The 21,910-nt window shown below is 43.7% G+C and overlaps 1 protein-coding gene across 1 annotated transcript; it reads left to right on the top strand.

The window, feature by feature from the left end:
• Positions 1 to 20,451, top strand: PPP1R36 (protein phosphatase 1 regulatory subunit 36; the record flags this gene model as incomplete). The annotated part of the gene is made up of 10 exons (XM_068397401.1): positions 1 to 80; positions 5,374 to 5,454; positions 6,158 to 6,279; positions 6,401 to 6,467; positions 7,365 to 7,463; positions 11,384 to 11,524; positions 16,164 to 16,203; positions 17,507 to 17,703; positions 17,791 to 17,973; positions 19,209 to 20,451. Coding segments are annotated over 10 exons (1,269 nt in total), but the record flags the coding sequence as incomplete, so codon positions are not given.
• Between the last annotated feature and the right edge of the window lie 1,459 nt (positions 20,452 to 21,910).

Genomic DNA, 21,910 nt, shown 5'->3' with positions numbered 1-21,910 from the left:
AACAACACCAAAAGTCAAACGCCATCTGTCTATTATGGGCTCTTCTCCTGGAAGTGCCAAGGGACTGTTTTTTCAAACAGGTTAGTATTATACACTTCTTGGACTGTTCAAAGCACAGTTCCTGTTGGCTTCGGTCACAGCTGTGGATACCGAGCCCTGCATTTCAGATTTCCATGAAGCCAGGCCGTTTGCTCAGAGAGAAAAGAGCATGCAAATAGTGACCATTAGGGTTAAATGCGGGTTGGAGTGATTTGCCTGGCATTCTGTGACTGAAGCCCATATGGAAGTCAGTTTCCCACACAGCCTTCAACTGCTTCAACCATTACACCTTAATTTCACTTCTTGTAATCTTCTGGCTCACTCATTTTATAGCTTCCAACTCTTGCAACAGCTGAAGCAGGGATCCAACAGACACTAATCGCCTTTGCTACACAATGGCAGACTTTTAATTTTTTTTTTTTCCAGACTGATACCATTTGGGCCATCAGCACGGGTGGGATGCTGGGCTGAACTCATCTCCTCCAGCAAGCACTTGGTTAAGGGTAGTATAGTGCTGTGTCTGAGCATGCCAAGTCTCCCGCTCTGGTAACTCAGTCAGTCTCGGGGTTCCCCCTAACACTGTTGTCTGTCCTGGCCCCTGTGCTTGGCCAGAGCCAGTTCTGTCCCACTCTCCACAAATGCTTTCCAGATTTTCTTCATTTTCCCCCTCGTTACTTGGCTGCTGCACTGATTCACAGGCCTTCCCTGCCTGCCTAGGCAGCTCCATCTTTAGCTCTCAGTCCCAGTCTTGCCATTCACAGTTGTGCTCCCTGTAGGTTGTTCTTACTCTTAGTTTCTCCCCATCTTTTGTCTGGGCTTTTTGTTCCAATTTGCTTCCAACTCTAGTATGGCCAAAGGCTTGTCTCCCCTGCCTCCTGCACCACAAATGCTAACACGCGTGGCCCTGACTATCTGCAACACGTCCTTTACTTTTCCCAGTTCTTTTGGCATGACTTTTAGTGGAGCCAAGATGGGCCGATGGTGTCCTGAGGCTGATGACAGCCCCGCTCTATAAAAATGAGTCGATGAGCCATCAGTTCCATACCTCCCACTTTCCCCTGATGGGGAGCCTATTTCTATAGTGCTGCCTGGCTGTCATGGGTGAGATTTGAGGTCATTCCCAAACCTGCTTCTCTCATCCTCTTAAATATGTGACTTGGCTGCCAAGTCATGGATATGTACTTGGCAGCCTGCAATAGCAACTGGAAACACAACATACACAATATGATTGTCAAAAAAAAAAAAAAAAAAAAGATATGGCTGTAGAGAACAGAGCCAGAGCTGCATTTTCAGGCTGATTTGAGATTCTTGTTTAGCTATCCATGGACTGATTGTGTTTGCATGGATAAACCTTTACAGAGTATGTACAGGAGAAAAGATGGAGTGTTTGGAAGAGAAATGGGGGGAAGTTAAGGAAAGGTCGTTTTATGGAAATTTTCTTTCCCCACATCATATTGTCCATGTGGTCATGAACGTTCCAGTGCTTCTTTCAGGAGTATTTTCCCTAGTTAGAAACTATTGCAAAAATGAATGATGCCATCATTAAGAGCTGAAAGCATAGGAAACGTTCCTTCTGTCTTACTGAATTGTCTAAAAGTCTTAGGTCAGGTATTTTCATCTCTTCAGAGTACATACTGGCCTAGGGCAGCTGTACTAGCAAAATTTTCCTAGATTGTGGCTGGTTTTCACCTGGTAGCTGACCTGATCTGTTGAGAGGTATGGTCCTCCCTGTCCCCTTATCTTTATCTTCATCTCCGCTGCCCTTCACTGACTCCACCATGAACTGATGTAAAATGCTAACTCAACAGAAAGCTTCTCATTTGTTTTTGCTGGATTACTGGTTTTGACAGTTTAGGGAGCCGCCTTGCTGTGGGGACAGAGAAGATAAAGAATGAACACAAAGATAAATGGTGGGAAAACTTTGATGGGAGCAAGAATGCCTCTTCCATCAACAACTAGCTATTCATGGGGACTTGACTTCTATTGGCAGAAAGTGCTATTGTCAATATAAGTTGTACCAATTTTGAGTGTGATCTAAGCGGTAGCAGTTGTACACGACACTGTTCCACTGTGGATGACTAGTATGAGAGATTTCCTGCTTGCAAAAGCAATGCTTCACAATATCCCAAAGATCAAAGCCCCTCCCTCAAAATCATGCCCTTAAGCGACCTGCCTTAACGTACAGGAATTATTTCCAGGGGCAACTTGCAGATCTTGAGCTGATTGCTCGCATAGGAACATAGGTCATGTCATAGGAGACTTGTGACCTGGTAACTATACTTTTAAATCTTGTAAAGTCCCAAGCTAAAGTATGTTTAACATTCAGAGTGCTGTACAGACATCAATGCCCATAACAGAGGGACTGGGTGCAGCTGCCTTCACTGCTGCCAGTCCTGGGCCGGTAACCAGGAAAACCTCTGCAGCTCCCCACCGCCACAGAACACAGTAAGCCCTGAGTGAGTGGCTGTGGAGATGTTATTGCACGGAAACCACTTAATTTCCCTGTTTGTAATAAAATGTTACCCAGGGAAGCTGCTTAGCAGAGGTGGGAAGGGGCAGAGCACACAGCCCATGAGTCCCAGTCCACAGCGCAGGCTGGAGAGCAATTTGCATGCTGGGATGTGCGGTTACTAGGGGACAGCAGGCTGTTACCAGGACACTGCCATAAACAGTGCCTGCCTTAGCGCCTGCGCTCCTGGCCGTGTCCTGGGCAAGCACCATGCTAACCGTGAGTCTCCCCACTTTTCCCAGCTCCGTCTTGTTGCTGCTGTTCACTTTTACCTCTGTGGCAGATCCTGGGGCCATGGGAGTTCCCATGGGGTGGGCAAGGACCTGTCCCACTGCCCCAGCCAGGGAACAGGGTGGCCAGGTTCATTCAACCTTTCATATTAGTGAGATGTAGCTGAGATGATAGATATATTTTGAAGACACAGGAGGGGTATTTTCTCCTTTCTGTGATGTGTTGGTAGGCCTTGCTCTGCCATACTACAACCTTTTCAATTTTTCTATTTTTCTTTCATGGTTCATAATCCCTTGTAACATAAAGGCATAGCATTTGCCTGGCCTTTTTCTTCTGAGAGTTGTAAACCAGTATTAGAAAGCTGGAACCGAAAACTAGAACAGACAAGTTGAAATAACCACTTTTTGTCAAAGGATTAGGGCCATGGTTTCCTAACATTCATCTCTGTGGTCTAACCGTCACATGGGCTGCTGGCTGTCGGCTGCCGATGTGAAATTGTTCTGGTGTCCTGTATCCAGCGGTCTACTACCACATTAGACTGAGCAAGAATTTGTGAGAGCCTTGTGGCTGGCTGGCTGAATAGTACCTGGCAAAAAGTCTCAGAAAGCCTTTAAATTTGTAGGCAGAAGGATTTCAGCAATAAGAGCCATTTTGCTTTAAAGGTGACCTGCAAATAATAGTTAACGGTTTGCAATTCTCTCTTGTTAAGAAAGGACTAATAGATCTTGTTTATTTCCAGGCAATTTTTTTTTAAATGGATTTAAAAAACTATACAGATACTCTAAAATGCTGTTACTAATAGTTTTGTCCAGTGTCCCCTGAAGAGTCTATCTGGTGTTTATCTAAAGTTCTCAGAATATCAGGAAAGTGCATAACATATTCCATTTTCATAAAAACGTTTCCTTTCTCCTGATACTTAGTCTCTACAATTGCATAAATATTATAAAAAAACCCCTAAATACAAGCAATGTGTTGTTTAATGCATGGCTCCATTTGATTTCTCAGTCTTTATTGATTCACTGGCAATCAAAGAACTGATGTTCCTTAACAAACTTTCAATTATTTATTCATAACCTGAAAGACATTAAAAAGGACAGATACACATTTTTCTTTCTTATGCTGGCAACCTTTAATCTCAGAGAACTTCTGTTCAAATAACTCATGCAAGAACAACATCTGGGTGAAAAGCAGACTGAGGAAAGACAGGAAGTGGCCCATATGCACAGTGCTTGCATTCTTAATAGTTTGTTGGGCTGAGAACTTGAGCACAGATTTATGACATGTACTCTATACGCTGTTTTCTTGCAGCTGATAAAACTAACTCCAGGCATGTGGTACTGGAAATATGATACTAAAACACTTGAATTTGCAAGGTAAAAGAAAAGAATGATGTTTAGTTTCAAGTTATGCAGGTTTAGGCCTTGATACAGCAGTTCCAAGTAAGGTAAAGTCTGAGTCTAATATTGTTTTGCCTGAACATCAACTGCAGGACAATTTTTTTTTTATTACTTTTTATTTTTGATTGAGACTGGAGCTCCTTAACTGTTTCCCTGAGGCATTTATCCCATCATGTTAATGGAGAAAATCAGAAATATGTGTGTACTCCACACTGCTCTCAAGCTGAACCCACTACAGAGGGATGGCTAAAAGTGAGTGCCATGTGTCAGAAATGTGCACCATGCACTGGAGCAGCAGTGGTGGACACAAGGGCCAAATGCCACCTCAGGTGTCCATAGGTGGAGGTTCACAGGCTGGTGTTCCCTGTTGCCAGTGTTACGTATGACCCTTGCAATGGTGAGCACTGGAGGACTGCAAAGCTTTAGGAAAACCACAGCTCTGCAGGGGACAAAGTGCAAGTAACTTGTGCTTTGAATTTCTGTGGCAGTTGTGGATTAAGACTTTATCATTTAAACTACTGTGGCAAAAAAAAACAACACCCAAACTATATTCCCCCTGCTCTCTTCTCAAGTGCAGGGCAGGGAGGGTAGTGGAGCGTGGCGGCAGTGGCTCAGTCACATGCTGCCCACTGCAGCCTCCCTGCTCTGCCTCCCTGCTCTGTCGGGCATTTTCCAAGCCTTTGTCACGGTGGAGCCAGGCTGCTCACCTCTCCCCTGGCCATACAGATACTGCAGGTGCCTTTCATGGTCTGTGTCTCAGCAGCTCTGGCCAACTTCTCCGCTGGGTTTGGGAACGCTGCTGACTCTGCCCCATAGATATCCAGGGAGAGGAATGAGCTCCCCAGTGACCTCTGCCTGTCTCTGCCCTCAGCGATACCAAAGAAAAGCTCTGGAATTGAGCAGTTTACATTTCAAATCTTCCTAAAGCCACTTGAGACACCGATTGCTTGAAGGGTTTACATGGCAAAATGTGTATGGTGGCAGGAGACAGAGCAGGAAGACCCAGGGAAGCCCCTTTACTCTTTGCTTCTGTGTTCTTGAAAGCAATGTCTCACGTGGATCTCACCACAGCCCAGATGTTTTCTTAGTGTCAGAGGCCAAAATAGACATGCCTTTGTATCATGGGATGTTGACCTCTTTGCACTGCTGCTAGTAACTTAAATTCATACTACTGCATGCTCATACTCTATATTTCAGCTCCAATCCAGCAACGGAGGAAAACCTTAAGGAAGGAAAAAATATTCTCTTTCAGGAAATGCGTGTCAAGACATTAAAGAGGTATTTCAATTCCACTAGCCTAGCTCAAAAAGAAACAAGATCATTTGGGTGGGAATATTTTCATCCATTGTCTGAGGATCGTGTCTGAACAAAACACGTGAAACAGGAAGTCAGCTGTCATTTCAACAGCATGGATGAGTGGTCTGAACATAAAAGCAGAGCCAGACATGCCTGGTGTTGAATGCTAGCTCAGGCACTAGCCTGCTATGACTTTGGTAAAGTCATTCAGCATCTTTGTTGCTGTTTCCAGATCGCTCAGAATGAGGTAATAATTCTCATCTACCCTAATGTGTATTGTGAGGTAATTAATTCATCTGTGTAAGGCACTTCAAAGATTGAAGTATTGTTATTATTATTATTATTAATTTTATAAATTCACAACATGGTATAGCTGACTTTCATCCATTACTTAAAACCTCTTTGATCTAAATAATATAGTCACAATTTATTGTATTAGCAACTAAAAGAGCAACTTCAGATGCAACCTTAGAGGTGAAATGTCCTATTTCTCTCAACATCCCCAGCCTGTTTTGTGGTTATAATAGTTGAAAGTTAGTTCAGCATACCTGCCAAACACATTTCGCTGCCTGTCCCTTTGAAACTGGGTGCAATGAAGAGGGTACATACCAGGTAGATAATCTTCATATTCTCAGACTGGAATTAACACTGTGTCCTTAAATGTTATGTATTGGTCAACCACTAGCATCTTCCAAGATGACTACAGTGCTGTACTCCCTCGAAGAAGGCTGGCTGAAACAGAAGGAAAATTGCATAGGCTGTCAAAGTGGCTACAACATGAATATGTGACGTTGGATGATGTCAAATGTGAGTAACTGCTGGTATTTCATATCAGCAAGGCATCGCCCATACAAGTTAGAAAGCTATTTCTACTAACAGTAGCAAATTTTTTGAGGAAATATTGTTTTTCTCCTCCATATGTTTTCAGATGCTGCTCTGCTTTTGAAAGAAGCAAATGAGTCACATCACATGCTATCATTTGCAGCAGTTATGAGGTATGTCATTTAGAGTTTGTTTCAAGAATTACCTGTGTGTAGCTGGTAGTGGAGAGACCAGGGTGTATGAGGAGTAGAATATGAAGTATCAGAGGTTTAAAATCTCTCATCTGTGAGGTTCAGTGAGAAACAATACCAAATGCCTGTTGTCTTTGACATGTGCAGAGAAATAATCCTATCACCTATTTGAAAGCCTTCCGCTCTGTTTCCTTGAAGGAAGCCAAGAACTTGGGCCTAAATAGCTGATGGTTGTTACCCATTTAACTCCACATTAGCCAGTGCATCTGCAACACTGCGTGCACCAGGAGTGCTAACACGCCTGGGAATCTGGGCTGCTTTCCTGTGCTGCTGCTGTTCCCGTCAGAGCTACAGGGCTCATTGTTTGCTGCTGTCACATATCAGCATTACTCCTCTATAAGCTAAAAGTGAGGAGGCAGCAGGCAGAGCATTATATCTCAGAGGCATATCCCTGAGATGACCAGGGCCATACAGTGGCTGCATTGCTTTTGACTTAGGAATGTACCTGTAGACCTCGTTGAGCCTTAGCCATACTGACCTTTCAGAAGGGGAGAGGTGTCCGAGTTGTCCCCCTTTTCCTTTGAATGTGAATTCTGCATGTTCAGTGCAGAAAACATGCTTCTTGGAAGTATGTCTGGTAATATCTAATTCAATCTACTCTTCAGCGTGTTTATTAGACTCTGTTAGTAATTCTCTGTAAGCCTTCAAAGTCTTAGAGTGGGGTGGGTGCTTGCTATGAATGGGTCTCAACCATATAGCTAATATTTGGTATAATGCAGGCCCCCTGAGCAGAGACTTTGTTCTTTTTCGTAATGGTCTGGTGATGTTTGTATCTGCAAATCTGCAGACCTCACAGTGACCTTTCTGCGTTCCATTTAGGAATGAGAAATTAGATGAGTTCCTCATGGCCCTGCTCTTCTACCTATCTTTTTACCTGGAAAAAATTGCCCTGGAAAAGAAATACGGATCTTTGATTTCGTGAGTACAAGACTTTAGGGGTGCAAGTACACCGAGTTTGCCCCAGCAAATCTGGAATCACAGGGCAGTCTTTTATGTCAAAATCAGTGGGATTCTGCATATGAGCAAGGACTGCTTGCTATACTGGCCCAGTCTATATATGGAATACTAAGGAGAAAAACCCCTTGGTCTCACCGTTTATGTCTCCCATCCCGTTGTCCTCTGTGCTCTCCAGGACATAGGCTCTTCTGACTATGTAGAGAGACAGATTTTCTGGGAGAGTTTGAACCCCACTTTGCCCCAACCTTGCCCTGAGCAGCGTGCACTGCTCTTCACGTGGCACGGCATCACTGTAGTCTCCATTTCAATATGGTGGCTGGATCCAGTCCTGCTGCAATGGGGTCACCAAATAATTTGGCTTCTCAAGGTAATGCTGCAATTTGAATAAATCATTACTACTACCACCAACATTAAATCTATGTGAGTGCCCTGGATTGAATTACCATCCCTTAATGCCATTTCCCAGCAATAACATCAGCATCCAGTCGTTGCTGCTTGCAATACACAGCACCAAATAGTCGCAACTGAGTCTGCTGAGTGTTAATTTGTGCTGTGGGTCACATTGCTTTAAGATTTCATTTCTAAATACTTTGCAAAGCAGGTTCAGATGACTCTTAGGTGCTAGAAACATGTTACAACATGAGGAATATATGCTAGGAAAGCAGTTCCCAAGTCAGGGTGTGTAACCACGCTTGCTACCTTGCAGAGTGGAAGTGGGGATGCCAGGGGAATAGCTTAGGAGCTGCTGTGTTAGAGGGTTATATGGCTTGGGAGAAAGCATTGCAGATTAACAAACGATTGTAAGAAACTTCAGTGATTTTCTGGAGTCTATAATAGTCTCTGAGAATTGACTGACCATTTTCTTAAAACACCTAATAATTACTTACTTCACAATTCATGAAGCCTTGATATAAAGAGGGGCTGATTTATCTGGATTGAAGAAAGGACTGTTGGAGGATTGCTGGCCTTCAGGAATTGATTTGTTCTACATCCATAGATAGACAGGTGTTTCTTTCAGTGTACAAGGAATAATTCATAAATAAAGAAAACCATCAACGTAGTTTCATACATGAAGGTTGCAGATTCAGTTGAGGTGCTCTGGGCTGCAATTTACAAAATGATCCCCTTGCTCTTGGCTGGTAAAGGACAAGGAGGCCACTCTGTGGGCCATGGCATCTCAAAATGGCTAATATCAACTACTGGTGTGGCAAATACAGAAATGGACTGAAACAAAGAGGAGTTTGGACCTATTGCAATATAGGGTTATGTTTCCTGGGTCAAGGGGGCTCTGGTTAGTAGGTATCAGCTACAAGCACTGGATAAACCCTGCCAGGAGAGACTTTTCAGTGTGTTCTGGCATGCAGTGCTCCCAAAGTGACCCCTGCCTTTTGGTGGGAAACATGTACTGACTCTCAGCTTCCTAAAGGGATATTTACAATAGTGTTTTATTTAGATTCTTTACCTCTCCTGAAGGGAAGTGGCTTGCTTGTCAGGATTACCTGCATGCAGTGTAACATCAGAGAATCTTAAAGAGACACGGTGCAGAAGCAGGAAGTCAGGATATTGATCTACTGAAGTATAAATACAGGGAAGGAAAGCAAAACGACAAAAAAACAGTTTTAGGTCCTATTTAATATTGAAGTTCATCCTTAATTGTTCTAGCATCTCAGCTGACTTGGAGGAGCAAGGAGATATTAATCACGGTGTGAAGAGCTTTCTGACATTGCATCTTCTTTCCCTGTTCAAGACCTCCTATTTCCTCTGTTATCCACCTGGTCTAATTCCAAACTTGGTTATGTATGCGCTATATTTCAAATCAAATGTAGCAAGGACTGTCTTTTTCCTCCTGTGGAGTAAATTTCTGGAATGGTCTACCAGGAAGCAGTGGGGGCAGGCAAGAGAACTACATTTTTTTCTATAGGTGGAGCTCCGTGAGGTTGTGAAGGGGATTTTATAACTACATAATAGAATCATAATGACATAAAATTACGCTTGTGATAAGAATCCTTGGTTTTGTGATATGCTGATGTATTTGAGAGAATGTGAAAGAAGATTGCATAGTCATTTGTTTTCCTATATCTATCCTAGATAAATCCTATGCTCAGGGCTGTTGCTAGTGGCCTGCTTAGGAAGAAAACTCCCTCCTCCTTCCTCCAAGATGTAATTTAGTTTCAGAGGCTTTTTTGCTTTCCTGTGTAGTACTGGCTGTGTGCCACAAGTAGAGACAGACTGGAGGCAAGACATGCCGGTACCATTTGATGTGTCCCATTAGTGACACCTATAATTTGCTGCCAGTTAAACTGACAGACAGATTATTTGGATACTGGGCTTGGTGACCCGCCTAGTCCTTTATCAACCTGATGTTCCTATATGACAGACACATCCAATGGCTGTGCAGTCCTCGAGCTGCTCTTCTTGTAGACCCTGTGTGATAACCTAGTAACACAGAAAACAATGCTGGTTATTCCTGCTCCTAGTTGGTGTGTTTTGGGGTTCCTGCCATTTGGGCTGCCTATGAGAGATGCCTAACTCATCTGTTGGGACTACTCTTGTTCACAGGGAGCCAGGCTTGATGGTCTGAATAGCTCCTCAACTGTCTTGAACCTAGACTGTGCAGAAGTATCAGTGTCCGCAGTACGTCAAGAGAATGTCTAAGACCATCCTGCCTTCAGCAGTCATGGCTTCTGTGCAACAAACCTTATTTGGAAAAGAAAGGATCAGAAGGGGTTCCTGTCAGAGAATGTCAGGATGAATATGGACATCTTTGTCTTCTTGTGACTTTGTCTTTTGCTGGTGCTGTGCTGATTCTTTGTAAATCCAAGCCTGAGGCTTTCCTGGCTTCTAGGTTCAGGAAGATCTTGTAACTAACTTCAAAAACAACCAACCAATTTTCCAAAGCAGCAGGCATGAGGCATTCCCCCACCAGAGACAGCTTGGGAGAATTCACCTCTGAAATATGTGACTCTAAGAACAAAAACTCAGCAGTGGTGGATGAGACATGAATGGAACAAGGGCTATTATTTCTAGTCCTGTATTTTCTTTACCCTTTAGTTTCTGTCTGTTTCTGCTTTCAACCCTTTCATGTCTTTTGGGGAAAATCTGCGGAATTTTATTAGCAATTATCCTTGAGAAGCTCAGAGTAATTGTCCTAATTTATTAAAGGTGGGTTGTGTAGGAAGCTTTAGAGCTGGAGGCCATGAGGGATAGGACAGATGATAAAAAAAAAACCCAATTCTTCTGAGTCTGAAAGGAGGCTGGTAACTTTTAGGCCGGCAGCTCTCCCAGACACCGGCAGACGGCCAGGTGGATTACAGGGGAAGCAAAGGAAATAGAAAGCTCTTTGGTTTGGCATTTCCTTAGTGTTTGATCTGAATTGGTTTAAAATACAGGCTTGCGGTGTCAGTTGTTCCTGTTTAGAGGCGGTCCCGAAAGCGCTTCATGTGCCTTTTTGAAGAGAAGTAAATGCTGTCTCTGAATGAGCCAGACCCATCGCTCCAGGGGTGACAGAGCTTGTGCCTGGAGATACCTAAATGCACCTCCAGGACTTTTATGCAGGTTGCAAAAAGGGTTCATAAGCTATGCAGGATCAAAGACAGCAACCTGACGGGCTGTGGGCATGCAGCTTATAAGTTGTGCGGGGCAAGAAAGACTGTCTGGGCCCAAGCCCCAGGCCCTGTGGCCCCACTGGCACTGCCAACCTGCGCTGGAAGCATCTGAGCCCAGCCTTGCTGCAGAGGGGTCCCCTGACAGTGGTGTGACACAGCGTGTTGGTTTATGTGCCTGAGCACCACGCTTACTTCTCAGAACAGTCACTCTTTCTAGCATCCCTTCTGTCCAGAGCACCTTCCCTGAAAACTTTTTTCCCTTTTTGTTTTAAACAGGAGTGCAATACTTTTAGGGAAGAAAGAAAAGGACGACGTGTTGGCAAAGTTAGCGGTGGCCAGGATTCACCTTGCCAAGGTGTACTGTAACCTTATCCTCCAACGAGGGATGGCACAGCAGCGCCACATGCCTAGTGGAAAGTAAGCCAAGGAAAGCTTTCCCTTTTGAGGACCCTCACTATGTCAAGGACCACATCAGCCCAGAGCCAAGGCTCCTGTTGAGTGACATAAGTGAATGTCCAGGGTAACAAATGTCTTGTGAGCCAAGGAGTCATGGAGGGCTGAGGGACCATGAGACAGAGAAGTGTTCTGATGTCCCTGAAGCTCTACCTGTTAACTAACTCCAAAAGTGTTTCTGGTGAGCTGTTACCAACTGATTTGGCCACAACAAGTTGCAGCAGAACTCTGGATACCAGACTAGAAAGCTCTAGTCCTGGTATGCAGAAACCTTGCTAGATATACAGAACAGGAAACTTTGATGGGTTCAACATGAAAGTCATCAGGGCAAAAAGCAATGCCAGCCCTGCATCTTACCCCTGCCACTTCCATATACTAAATCTTGAAAGCAAATGGTTGTGTACCTGCTGGTTGCCACAGATTCCTGCATAAATTTCTTCTTATGCCAAGTCTGAGATAGCATAAGACTAGTCTAGCAAGTGAAGGAGACCATGTTCCTGAAGGGCAGCAACTGAAGTGAGTAGAGACAAGAAGAGGCTGTGCTTGGGCATTGGAAGTGTAGGACTCCTGTCTCTGAGTGGAGAAGACGGTTCGTGGATTTTTCAGAGTAGTGGAGACCAACTGCTCTTTAGATGCAACGGTCCCAGCAATGAACTGAAAGGGGAGAGAAACCCGTAGTAGGAATCAAAAAAGAAACTGAAGAAGACAGGAGAGGATGGGAGGGTGTTTGAAAAGGCAGAGAAACCAAGGGAATGATGAGGACAAGAAAAGGGGAGTTTTAACAGGAATGAAGTTGTGGTTTAACCCTGGCCAGCAACTAAGCACCACAAAAAATGCTTAATGGAAGGAGAACATAATGACAGAGAGATCACACACCATGCTAGTGTTGGGGACTCTTTCCTGAGCCATGTATGTTCCTGCACAATGTTTCCTTTCCCTGGCAGTAGAAGGGAGCTGGCAGTCCCTACCCAGAACCCCAGTCCCAGGGGATCTTCTCAGAGCAGTTTCAGGCAAATTTTTTTCAGTCAGTTGGTGTGAAACTGCTGCCAGTCTCCCAGAGGAGTCACAAACATTCACCTGCCTTCTTGCAACACAGCTCCGGGCAGCCTTGCTGCTGGCTGGGGTGGGGGAACCTGCGTTTCCTTCTAATCAAGAGGAGAAGGTAACCTGTGAAATGATGGAGTCAAAAGGGAGCTGAAATTGCTGTCCCAACAGGGCTTTCATTTTAGTGTGCCCCATCCCACAAGGTGCTGGACGTGAGAATTAAGAAAGTGTTCCCTCTGTGTCCTGGCACATTGGCATTTCACCGGGCACTCCTGGGAGCAGCCTTCTGTGCCAAAACCCTGCTCCCAGATTCCTGCTGAGCAGAGGCATCCTCTTAACCTTCTCACTGGTTGCACAGGGAGGATCATGACAGCATTTCATTATTTCTGTTGGGTGGCCCTAATGTCTGCACTTACGAGACTCAGTTAGAGGAACTTGTTGCAGAAAGTAACTTGAATCCAAGAACTGGATGCAGCTGGATAAAACAGCCTGTTGTATACCCAGCTAGTTAGCTCTGCTGCCTCTTTGCTCATTGGTATTGTCTGGTGGATGGGAATGTGCAGGATTGAGGCAAGCAAGAGGTCTAGTGGCAAAAAACCAGCAGCATGGGAGTGAAAGCAGAGAGCTAAAAGAAGAAACTGTGTTCTTTAATATTTTCATCCCAGCAGGGGTTAGAGGCTGGAAGTGGGTTGGGATATTGGTGTCCAGGCTGTGAAAACACAAAGGCTAGAAAAGAGCTGTGTCTTAAAGCCTTCATGATGTAAGGTGCTGTATGAAGAGAGACCTCACCGAGTTACTCATAGCAGGGTGGCGGGAGCTGACTGCAGCTGTCCGCGGAGTTAGGCTAATGCCGAGTGTGTTATAATATATGGCACTTTCCATACCAAACTGCAATTATATAAATATCATCTTTTCCAGGCTGACTCAGTTTAGCCTTGAATGTTATCTGGATCCTCCTAGACCATTGTATGAACTGTCAAAAACAAGAGCTAAGGGACAGGACTGATTAACACTCTTAATTAGAAAAGATGGTTGGGAATTTTTTGAGCACACATGTTTTTGGATGGGAAAGGTCCTTCATCAAAATGGAAACTGATGAGGGTTACTTTTGATGAGTTTTTTTTTAACCTGAAAAATATTTAGATTAAAAAGCTGAGAAACTATTGATAATGTACCACCCCCAGTTTTACTATATTTTCATATAACCCAACTATGGCTTAATGATGGTGTTGAAGCTTTTGCTTTTCATTCTAATTCACCATAGCAACTTTTTAAGAAATCTTATACTATGTTGGTAAACTGCTTTCCCTTCCAGATCTCCCAAATGTCTATGTGTTCATATGAAATTATTGATTCTTCATGTAAAGGTTTTCCCTGAAATTTTAAAAAGGGAGGCTTAGGTGGAGAACATTTTCATCTTAACAAGCTACATATTTGTAAAATGCAGCATTAAAATCCTATCTTGATACTATTCCAGACTGGAACTTGAGGGAGCTCCTCCAGACCTGTTATTTGTGTACGTTAGCATTAGTCCTTTTGTGCCTCCAACGCGAGGAAGGAATAGGTGTGTCTGGCTTTCTCCTTTTAAGTTGATGGGTGTTGTGCAACCTTTTTATGGTGCCAGTTTCCTTATGGGCATTTGACATAATGGGAAAAATACAGTGTGTTCCCAAAGCTGCATGCATCAATGGTGCAAACACAGTCGAGCCAGCTCTTAATGGCCCTTGAAGCTGGCTTGATCCATGGACAATTAGAGTCACGGCTGCGGTGGAGGGAGCTGCTAAATGGCACAGGAACCATTTCTTCCCCACGTGCCCCTATGCACAACAGCAGTTCTTGCAGATGTCTGAAGCCACTATCATCTTGCGTCCAAACCCCGCACTTACTGCACAGTCTGTGCTTGGCTGTGCTGTCCTCCTCTTTTATGCACGAACTCATCCTGCCCACCTCACAGCTCTGAGAAATAAATATTACTATAGTACTAGAAGGCATGATGCTTTTTGCTAACTCTTTCACGTTTCTTACAAGTCCCGTCCTGAAGCTTGTTGCAAGTTTGATGTTTTCCTGACCCTTTCTGTATTTTCCTAGGTAATTAGCAACTGTGCCCTAGACATGGGAGGTGCCTCCTAGTTCAACATTTATTTTCGGAAACTTTACTTCAAGCAGGTCTCTTTTAGCTTAATACCTCACCTGAGGGAAGAAAGCAATGTGAGAAAGAAGGGTGGAGACCCCTGGCCTTATTTGACTCTATTAGCGTTATTTTCTGTTGCTGGCCTCCACATAGGTTTCTCTGCACAAGCTGTGTGATGTTAAAAGGTGAAGCTGGGTTTCACATTTAGGTTTAAGGAGCTGGGGTCACTTTAGGTTTCTCTGTGAGGGTATTCTGAAAACAGAATACTGTACTTTGCCAGAATTCATAAGGAATCAAAAACATCAGAGTTGTTCTGGAAGTTCTGCTTTGGCAAACAGCCATACCATGCTTGCAGAGTCAGGCTTCTTTTTCCTTGCGCAATATGTGAAGTGTCAGCAGGATTATGGCTGGTGGGAGCCAGGTAGGGAGATACATGGTCTTTGTGATCAAAAAAATCAATAAATAAAAGTGAGAAGGTGGTAAATAGAGCTATAGGGCTGAAAGGTATCATCTTCATGGTCTGCTCTGCATTGATGTTTCTGGGGTGGTGGCAGCTGAGGATACCCTAGATGCGTGCAACACTTGATGTTATCATGAAGATAAGGGACATATCAGGAGTGGATGAGTTGATGCGGAGACAGGCTTTCCTGTGTACCTGGCAGGACCAAGCCAGATCTGTGGGCTAACAGGGACAATTTGCTTTCATTTCCATGAGGGTGAGTTGTGCCATCTCCAGGAGAACTGAGCGGCTGCTGGGATGTGTGTGTCACCCTCTGCTTTAATGGCTGTTTTCATGATGGACAGTCATTTGGTTTTGTGTGAGAATCCCTGGGCTCAAGTGGGTGGCGAGAGCATCTCTCAGGCTTCCACTGGCAAATTGCTGCTTCTTTAACAAAGGCCCTTTGTCGTTCTTGGGCATGTTTTACATTTCTTCTTGGAGATGCATCAGGCATCTCCTTCCTAGTGTTCAAGTTTATTGTCTCTGCATTGGCCTGGCTTTGTGCCCTCGGTAACTCTGCTCGTTGCTTTTCCAGTGATGTCAGGAAGAGTTTTTTATTGACTTCAGTGGGAATGGGGTTAGATGAGTGCTGACCACTTTTGAGAGGCCCATGTAGAGAGCTCAGTCTAGCTAGTATAGCAGGGAAGCCTCGCCTGCTCATCACATCCAGCTTTGTTCTCTGTCAGATTTAATTAACAGAGCCATACAATATTTTCCTTTTTCTCCTGCTGAGGCAATGCATAAGTCCTGCCTTTCTCTTGGACAGTAGGGTCTCTGCATGCTAGTAATGAGGATCCAGCAGCAACAACTTTATTGCCCTGGTGAAATGCCAGCTTGGCATAGCCCCAAGAGTCATATTCAATGCTCTGTTCAGAGAACTGAAAGGATGACTGCTGCTATTAATTTTGTTCTCTTCTTCATTGCCTTAGGAGAAAAATATCGTTGCAGAAAGATCGGAGCTTCTTTGAGGTAAGAAAGACACAAAGATAAATGAAGAGTGTGACTGAGTGTCAGCCCAGAGCATGTCCCTCCCTTCCACATCCAAATGCTCCTTTCCTTTTTGGTTCCCCTAGTAGTTTACTTGTAGGGAAGAGTACCTAGAATAAAATTTTACCTCTAGGGCCTAGATGTCCCTGTAAAATAGCATCTCTTTGCCCTTCAGCCTAAGCCTTTTCCCCTTGGAGCCCTCAGCCAGGGAATTTCAGTCCCTCTGTGGCTCTTGGACCCCAAGCAGTTCCCACCACAGCCTGAGGTCCCTCTGGGAAGGCTGGTATATAGATTTCTCCTCATCATTGGCCTCATAGTTTCATCTCTGTAGGTAAGAAGTTTTACAGCCTTCTTTTATTTCTATTGCCCTTGGTGACACTTCTAGATGCCAATAAGCTCTTCTGGCCTGCATCATACAGCTCCATCAGCCATTTATGAGACTCACTATGTAGCAGGGCTTCAGCCAATTAATACAAAACAGCTAGGCCCAAATTGTACTTTGTACTTCATAATCTGGGAAGCCTTTCCTTGAAAGAGCGGAACTGTGGATTCAATTCCAAGGATACACAGCAGTCCCAGAAATGCCATCTTTTCAAGAGCAGACTTAGCAGACATTGGATTTACTGGGAGTTGATTCAGCTTATGCTAGGGATCACAAATGTTAAATAGGAGTGAAAAGCTAGATTTTGTTTTTTTAATCAGCAAGCAGATATGTGGAGGTGAGATGCGATGAGTTCATATTTGGTAGTAATATTTTTTGTGATCATAATGCTGTCATTCAGGGTGGGGATCATCTTGTCTCCCTGCAGCTGCCCAAACAATAGCTGTCCAGTCAGACCATGCCCTTCGGCTGCCTTGACAGCCATTGCAGAAAAGAGAAGCTCAGCCAGAGGGTGAATTGTTGCCTCTTGAGAGAGATGTGTGTGATAGGAACCCCCACAGAATGACTCATCCCATCAGTCTCTTTCCATTGATTATTTAGGGAAACTGGGTGGTGATCTCAGGTTATCTATCTATCTCCTTAGTTTCTAGCAGCAAGACTAAGCCAAATTGGTCAGAGTTGAGCAAGATGAAATCCGTCTCAGTTAACTCTGTTTCTAGCCTCATCTGTCTGTGTACCTTTAAAAAAAACAGTCCTTTCAAATCTTCACAGATGCATGCATGGTAAAGTTTGATACCAAATGGTTGCTGGCATTTTAGTGGAGTCATGCCAACCTGCACTCTGGGATGCAGTGGGACTCTGGGCCTTTTCCCAGTGAAAAGGGGATCTGTGTTTTCAATTTAGGGCTTCTACAACTTCTGCAGCGATGTGGCTTGGCTTGTGTTCAGACGGAAGCACTTCCAAGTGATTCGGGAAGAAATCGGCAGGCTTCTTTGCTCTGAGGTGTTCAATCCTGCATTAAGAGACACGAACAATGCTGACTTGCAGAAAGCAGGTGACCGGACTGCTGCTGCAAATACGGTGCGGCTGCCGTATCTGAGGTACACATTTGACACACCGGTGAGTCTTTAGGGAACCTACCCTGGCCGAATGCACTGAGGTAACACCTGCATTTGTTTTCTTTCAAGAAAAGTCCATGCCAAGCATCCTTCCATAAACAGCATGGTTCACCAGTGCTCACCACTGCTCAGCACGCTGCTGCCCTTATCGAAGGCAACATACCTCTCCCAGAACAACTACTGTCAGGGCAGAGACCCTCAACCTTGCACGTGTGACGGCCTGCCAGACTTCTCCGACTTGTTCACTACCAAGTAAGGGGCTATTTCTCTGCACAAATGGATGTGGTAGTGCTATGAGGAAGGATGTCAGACAGCTAGCTCTTCCTCACTGGGAGAGGGGCCATTGGATTGAGGATTTGGTCTACACGGGAGTTGGAGAGGAACAGGAGTGTAGGTCCTGGGAGACCTGAGAGAGCCTGAAACTTGCAGAGGTAGTACTGTTGGTTAACTGATGGCAAAGCAGCTACTGTCTATCATAGTGCTTTGTTAAAACTCAAAAGTTTTCTGGGGAAAGGAAATACACTTTAAGATAAATTTGAATACAAATTAATCAAAACCTCTCAAAATCAAAATGGGATGTTTATTTTTTTCCCTCATCATTCATTCCAATTTCTTATTTCTTCTTAACTTTTAGTTTTTAGTAGTGTTCTGATCAGACATTACCGATGTACTTTATTCCAAAAAAGTCATTTTGTTACTACATTGTACTTTTAAAATATAATTTTTATTGTAGTAGAAATAGAACCTGTTCTTCTGATTCATGATAAAACCAAAACCTGTCAAGCCTGAGTACACCATACGAGAGGAATTCCACTTCCCATGTAGCTATGGTTAACAGCAGTATCACTACAGTACTTTTTAATGTAATAACTCATGTAAACAGGACCACTGTAAATCAGTTTTGCTCTGTTGAAGTGTATGTAAGGCTCCCTGTAAGACTTTCCCTCACAAGTCTTCTTTTTCTGCCTGGAAATTAGAATTTGAGAATTGCCTTAATTTGTCTGGATCTTCCAGAGTTCTGGCAATCTCATGAATGCTACAGCGCTGTACATGCAAAATCTTTGTGACCAGCAAGTCCAATATTTCTTGAGAGTGTGAAATTTGCTCCAAATGCACATGTAATCATTTTGCACATGCTTTGGAAGCTGGGTGCATCTTGAGCCTCTTGGCTTTATAGCTTATGCAGAGACTCCTGTAATTCATATGTAATAGGGCCAACCTTTCCAGGGAGTGCTGAGCTTCACTTGGACGTATGCAATTCATGTTGTGTGCATGCACACTCCAGACAGAAACATGACATGGTGTGCAAGGTGCTGAGGATATAAGCATGGTTATTTGGTTTTCCTTGGAGGAAAGCGGATATTCTCTGCTAAAGGAGGCAAGGTTCCTTGCTGGTTTACCTAGGAAACATTACAAATCTGTCCCACTTTGTCCTGTTTTCCTTTGCTTCATTGTGTCAAGCTGATTAACACGATGTTTTCTAACAGGGTGGGCATCATTGGAGCTCACTGTAGTGAGTTAAAATCTCTAATGAGCATGCCTGATGGGATGATGGAGGAGGAAGAACAAGAACAAGAACAAGAACAAGAACAAGAACAAGAAGAAGAAAGAATAAGGAGTGGATTCTCCGTCCTGACAAATGACCTTAGTTTGCCATCTCTGAGAAGCTCCCAAGACGGGCTTAGTAGTTGGAGCACTGTGCCCTCAAGAGTGATGGCAGAAGGTGACTGTAATGAGAGCAACTAGCAGAAGTGGTATCTTCTCATGTTGAGTGTCATGGTTTCACATTGCTAAGTAAATCACTTTGAAATTGCAGCTTAAGAAGCCTAACTCATTTGTCAGAGGTGGGGTAGTTTAGCACACAAGGGCCTCAACAGGGTGACTGGAGACCTGGACTGTAATTCCTGGTTATGTCACTGACTATTTTTCCTTCATCTTAATGCCTTCATTGCACCATTTCTGAGAAGATTATTTTACTGGCTTATTTTGGGAAGTGCTTTGACACCTGCAGATGAATATGATTATTGATTTAAATGTCAACTCCCTTTTTCTAAAGGGTTAGCAAAGCAATCAGGAGACATGACTTACTACAGTCTAAAAGTTGCTGAAATTTTGCTTTTAAAGGGAGTTACTCTGGAATCTTCAATATATTGTGTTTAATTCTATTTCATTTCCATTATCTCTCATTTTGTTCTCAGATATAGCTAGCCTAATTAATGACTCATTGTGAAATAAGTATAGCAAAGAGAGATGCTGTTATTTAAAATATCTACCAAGTCTTCATTTCATTTTATCTTTTTAATGAGATATATCTATATTTATTTTTTATCATTGATTTTACATGATTGGGAAAGCAGATCTTAGATGTTCAAACATAAAATATGCAGTCAGGATGTCAGTATCTTGAAACAAAATGAATTAATGGTAAGAAATAGTATCATTTTACCTATAAGACCGTCTGTACCTGCTAATCATTAGCATAAGGAGGAAAATGTAGGATGAAATCCTGACTTTGTTGTGGTCAATAAGAATCAATGAGAAAACAACGGATGATTAAATAGTGGAAGAAAACCAGAAAGGTAATATTTTCATCATTGTTAAGAGGAGAAATTTGACACATTAGTGCTGGTTTAGAAGTTTTTCAGCACAATATATCTATGCTGGATAAAAATAATACAATTTTCCCTTGCAATGTGTGGTTCCGTTTTTAAAAGGATTAAATTTTGCAGCACAATTATGATGAGAAATCTACTTCTTCTGGAGCAACCAGTAGTCCAGGGACTGGATCACTCATGTGGGATGGCCCTGCACTGCCTTATTGAGACAAACACTTGAACTGCAGATTCACAGCTATTATTTAGTCTCTTCACTTAGACTGGCACGTGTTATATTAATGCCTAAGTAGCATTGTGAGCTTGTTTTCCATGTGTCAGGTGAGTCCTTTTACTATTGGATGAAGCTGTTGTGGCCTACAGTTTCTCTCTCAAGCTTTTCATTAGACATCTGTTCTGGTACAGGGAAAAAATATTTTAAAATAACCTCTTAGAAATTTTGTGGGATGGAAAACATACATTCTCTCCCAAAAGAGAAGAAATATAAAAGACATATTTAGAACTGTGTGTGAGACTGCTATATCTTCCTCATATACGTGATGTGGAATGGTACATTCTTTTTTCAAAATTAACATTTCTAGGTTATACATTAATTTTTGGCCGGCAGTTTAGCGCTCATATACTCTGAAAAATGGTGATGAGACCTTGAGATGGTGCTTTAGTTTGCTGAGAACTTGGCTGGGCCAAAGCATGTGCAACTGTCTTTCCCAGCTGCATGGGCGACTCCTGGATGATGCATGCCTGGCCAAACACGCAAGAGGCAGCTGTGGTATCATTGCCCTGCAGCAAGGTGGTTTCCCTACCGAATGATGCAGCAAGATGTTGGCTAATACCTGGAGCTGAAGGAGGCTACAGCACAGCTTCCTTCTCATGGTCTTGGAGAAACCTTTCAGTTCCTGCATTGGGAGTCCTCTATATCCCAAAGGATGGGTACAGGTTTGTCTCTCTAGCTGTGGCACTCTGATCTGTGGATTGACATCCCAGTACACTAGTCCTTGCCAAAGCGCCTTGCTTTGTCATGTCCAAGCAACCGGGCATTGTACGGGGCCTTAGAAAGAGTATGAAGGAAAAGTGTCCTTTGTCCCATCAGTCCTGCATGGCAATGTAGTCTGTGGTATTGGCTAATAACTGGGATTTATGAACAGTCCCTGCAGTGCCTGGGGCAGAGACTTCACAGAGTTGCACACGTGGCCTGTGGTGGGCCCCAGACGACAGGAGAAGCATGCACTCATGTAGGCAGCAGAGCTTCTGGATGCAAATGAGCTTTTTGTGCACTGTCACTTACCTGCAAGGTCTGTGTCACTGCAGAGGAGGAAGCGCTGAGGAGCTACCATTGTTGCTCAAAAGCACTCGATGAGCTACTCAGAATGAAAGATGATGTTCAACATGCTATGTTTGCCCCTCTCCAGAGTCAAGGCAGGTTCCTCACAGTCTCCTTAAGTGGAGCAGCCCCATGGAAGTTACTTTCTCACCACAAAATAGTGAGCAACAAGTGACTGCTTTTGGCACGCTGTTTTCCTTGGACAAAAGGCAGTTCTGGAGCAGGCATGGCCTCAGTTACTTCTGTCTGCACGCAG

Source organism: Nyctibius grandis, chromosome 4 (genome assembly GCF_013368605.1).
Source record: "Nyctibius grandis isolate bNycGra1 chromosome 4, bNycGra1.pri, whole genome shotgun sequence".
Lineage (NCBI taxonomy): Eukaryota > Metazoa > Chordata > Aves > Nyctibiiformes > Nyctibiidae > Nyctibius > Nyctibius grandis.
Note: the sequence above shows the minus strand (reverse complement) of the source record. Positions and strands in the feature narration are given on the sequence as shown.